General features: G+C 31.5%; 1 protein-coding gene across 1 annotated transcript in view; it reads right to left on the minus strand.

The window, feature by feature from the left end:
- The window catches only part of LOC140919421 (uncharacterized), a 16,070-nt gene extending 15,515 nt beyond the window's left edge, over positions 1–555 (minus strand). The window contains exon 1 of the mRNA XM_073365432.1: positions 361–555. Coding sequence (XP_073221533.1) covers positions 361–555 — 195 coding nt within the window. The remainder of the gene's footprint in view (positions 1–360) is intronic.
- Positions 556–4,747: the final 4,192 nt, after the last annotated feature.

Here is a 4,747-nt window from a genome sequence, read left to right on the forward strand (position 1 = left end):
CAATCTGTTTGGGATATCCTTGCTTGTTGATTCAGAAATTCTAGGCAGCAAACCAGCCAATACTCCCATGGAACCTGGCTCACACTTGTACTAAGATGATGATCCTCCAGTCCATGACATAGCTTGCTATAGAAGACTTATTGTCAAGCTACTATACTTGATCACTACCAGATGAGATATCACATTCCCTGTGCCATTTCAAGGCTGCATATAAAGGGTTTTACACTACCTCAAAGGCTCACCAGGTCAAGGGTTATTCTTCAGAAGAAAGTCTACACTAGATCTGTATGGATACAATGACTTAGATTCAAGGTGTTCCATTAGTGGTTATTGCTTCTTCCTTGGAGAGTCTTTGATTACTTGGCGTTCAAAGAAGCAGTCTACCATATCGCGTTCTAGCTCATAAGCCAAATGCCGTGCACTGGCTTCAGCTACATGTAAGTTCCAATGGCTTAGGTATCTCCTTGATGACTTAGGCATCAGCTGCTGCAAGCTTCTAGTATTGTATTGTGACAATAAAAGTGTTATCCACATAGCTACAAATCTAGTTTTCATTGAACGAACAAAGCACCTTGAAATCGATTGCCATGTTGTTAGATATAAATTGACACTTAGTTTGATGAAGTTGTTGCCTTTGTCTTCGACAAACGAAATAGCTGACTGGTTCACAAAGGCGCGTGCACCTTAGCCTTATTTTCATCTCGTAGCCAAGCTCAGATTGTTAAACATTTACCAATCTTCACTTTGTGGGAGGGTATTACACAATAAGCAAATAGAGAATAAAGATGAAAGTTAGATAAAAATCTATTATAGTTAGTTTCATTCGATTACAATTAGTTAGGACTTCAATATCGAACATCCATTGTTTATATTTACTTAAATAAGTCGGGGTGGTAAGTCTAAAAGACTTTTTGTATTTCTAAAAAAAACCTAGGTATTTCTAAAAAAACCTAGATAATGTCTATGTTCAAAAAATTCTAGTCTTGTTTGAATTTGTTTTAAACTAAACTGTAGACTTTTGTCACACGACTTGACCTATTCCATCACTAATTCGAATCAAGTATAAGTGATTAGATTGAAAATAAAATATGTTATAAAAAACATTATTCCATGACATTAGCCACAAGTGCATCATGTGACCACAAATATAGAGGTGTACTTAAGTTTTTAATGGATAAAACATTTCCTTACTGTGAATTCTAAAGATCTTATCGCTAAGTGATCATAAATACGATCCAAATCAGAACCATGATGTCACACACTAGGTCATGTGTTGAGAAACATGGAAATTGTCGTCCAAACTTCATTCCATATTACTGTTCTTGGGAGATTCATTGAATACGGTCATGAACGATTTTGATAGTAAATTGCATTTTTTTAAGTACAATTTTGATGATTGACGACAAAAATGGTAGCACCCTATATTTTCAGGAAATAAAATGCTGGTTTATCTTTTATCTTTTATTTTTTATATATAAGTTATTTGTTTTATTTATACTGTTTTTGTCCGTAAATAAAATACTAAAATAATTCGCACACATCTACAAGATTCCTAACAATATCGACATTTACTAATTTAACTAGTTTTTATAATAAATTATTTATTTATTTATTAGTAAAATATATAAATAAATAAATATAATTAAGTGAAAATTAAAAGTTAAAATCAAATTAAAACTACAATAGAATTATAGTAAAAGTAATTATATAATGCATCTATCGATTAAAACATTGCTAAACAAATCTATCAATCAAACCATATGTGGTAGTATCATACACTAGCATCAACTTCCATCTATGATCTTTGAATATCATCTTCCTATTAATTTTTACTGCAAAATCATTGATAATCTATTCATAATCAAGATTCTATATTTCTTTTATAAGCAACTAAGGAGATTTTAAACTTGCTTTAAGTTTGTTTTAGGGTTTTTTTTTTATAAAGAAAAAATCTAAAACAACTTTTGTTTTATTAAACTACTAGGACAAAGATGTGAAATGGCCCAACATTTTTTTATTACTAAAAGGATCCAATATTTTTTTTTGTGAAATGGCCCAACTACTAGGGTTTTTTCAATGTTTTATTTTTAGTCTTTTTAAAATATTCTTCATCTTTAATCTCCAAAAAAAAATTTCAATTTTATTTTTGGTTCTTGTTTTCAAGTCAACTCAATGTATGGTCTTACTTTCGTTGGAATGTAATGTTTAATCAATCATCATATCAAATGGTTAACATCGAACGTTGTAGAGGAATGATATTCGAACACAATTTTAAACACAAATACATGTGGCTCCCACACAATCTCTCTCTTTATTTAATTTCCCTTTTATTTTATTTTTTTACTTTCCCCTTTTTTATCTCTCTTTTTTCACTTTTTTTTGTTTTCCTCTATAAAAATAAACCTCACACATTCATCTTCCCTTTCTTCCATAATTCCTCCTTCTTACTTTTATTTACTGATTTTAATCAAATTTTTTATGAAGTAACTTGAGCAACCTTATCCCCTCACTTGCAAAATAACTTCTCATTTCCTTCTTTCCCACAATGTTGAGTTTCCAATTTTGTCTTTCATTTAAGAATGTGTTGTTTTTTTTAGACATTAGTATTGAGAAAAATTGTAGTTGTTTTTGGTACATTGTTTTGCTTATATATGAATTTTTGTTTTTTTGAATTCATACACGTTTTTCTGGATTCGTACCTAGTTTTTCTGCTTCTAGATAATAATATAAACATTATTGGTTAATGAAGTACAACAGGTTGTTAATGACTTATTTTTGTCTAAAAATTAGGGTTGTATTATAAAATTGTGCTAATTTATTATATGTTGTTGTTCAGGTTGGAAGAAATACATCATTCTTGGATCTTTTGTCACAATTCAACACAACTATGTGATAAAATGTAAATGTTTTATCAATTTTTTCACTTTTTATATGACATTTTGTTGCAACAAACAATCAAGCAAATGGATTGTATAATAATCATGTGTGTGGTTTATCACTTTTGTCATTAATGGATTTGAACATAATGTTTGGTCATTCTTATCGGACAAATATAAATCTGGTCAATGGGTTTAAGAAACATGGCTAATGTTGTAAACAACTTGGTTAATGAATTTGAACATAATGTTTGGTCATTCTTATCAGGCAAAATATAAATATGGTCAATGGCATTAAGAAATTTGGTTAACGTTGTGAACAACTTGGTTAATGAATTCAAACTGAAAACTTGGACATTCTAATCAAACAAGATATAAATCTGGTTAATGACTTAAAGCAATATGGTTAATTCCTTGCACAACTTGGTTAATGGATTTAAACAGAAAGTTTGGTCATTCTAATCAAACAATATAAATCTAGTTAATGACTTTAAGAAACATGGTTAATGATTTCGAACAGAAAACCTGGGCATTCTAATCAAACAAGATATAAACCTAGTTAATGACTTAAAACAATATGGTTAATTCCTTGCACAACTTGGTTAATTGATTTGAACAGAAAGTTCATAAAAACAGAAAGAAAGAAAGAAACTCAAAAGGTAAAAAGTGTAGTTCAAATGCCACCAACTACATCGCTGTAGAGAACCTCAAAAGGTAAAAAGTGTAGTTCAAATGCCACCAACTACATCGCTGTAGAGAACCTCCCACAAACTCAAAATATGCCCATCACACACTTATTTCTTCTTCTTCTTCTTCTTCTTCTTCTTCTTCTTCTTCTTCTTCTTCTTCTTCTTTGTAAGACCCATAATTTTAAAGTACCTTTTATGTATTTTTGGTATATTTTGGATTTTGGCTCGGAGGCTTTTAGGCCAAAGTTAATAATATTTTGGAGTTTTATAATCAAAAAGATATTTCGATGCCAATTAGAATTTCTCATCGATAAATAAATTGAATTTAACTGCGGTAAATACTTTACGGTTAATTTAAGGCGTTTCGGGTGAAAAGGTAATTTAATAAATATCTAGATTTTGAGATATTTGTTAAGTTATATTTATTTTATATATATATATGTTTGCTTGGAGGGAAAAAGAAAGGAAAACTAGAAGGAAGGAAAAGGAAAAGAAAATAGTATATAAAGGAAGGAAGGAAAAAGGAAGAAAGGAAAAACAAAGGAAAGAAATTGAAAGGAGAGAAAATAGAATTTTCCATCTCCTTCCTCAGTCACGCAAGAAAAAACCAAATTTCCATCCTCCTCCATTTTTCGTTTTCGTTGCTTCCTTTCCTTCAAAACTAGTGACCCAAGGTTGGGTGAGGGTTAGATCAAGGTTTTCGTAACTCCACTCTTCCTCTTTGATTCGAAAACGAAGAAATACGGTTTTTAAGATCCAAACACAAACCCCTCCGTTTCTCCTAGATCCAAACCTCTTTTCTCGAAGAGATAGAAGGGAAAGTTGCTCACCTCCGTGCTACGGTGCTAGTGCACTACTTTGGAAGCGGCGTTGCAAGCGGAGATTTTACCGGAATTTCTCGCGGAACCGGAAACACTCGATAAAGCTAACTTTGAGGTAAGGGCTCCTTCCAAACTTCTAGCTTGCATTAGGGACTTATCTGTAGTTGTGTGGGAAGGAAATTGTTAGGGTTAAATGTGTCGATTTGGGGAAAAACCAAACTAGTGCGTTACGGGTAAAACCCTAAGAGTTAGGTTTTGTTTATAGTGATGAATGTTTCGTGGTAAATGAAATTGGATGTATCTGGGTGTTATGTTGCGTGATTTGTGTCCGTTGTATTTGGTGTGTTCGTACTTGATGTTT

The sequence above is a fragment of the Cicer arietinum genome, chromosome 2, assembly GCF_000331145.2.
Source record: "Cicer arietinum cultivar CDC Frontier isolate Library 1 chromosome 2, Cicar.CDCFrontier_v2.0, whole genome shotgun sequence".
In the NCBI taxonomy this organism is placed as follows: Eukaryota; Viridiplantae; Streptophyta; class Magnoliopsida; order Fabales; family Fabaceae; genus Cicer; species Cicer arietinum.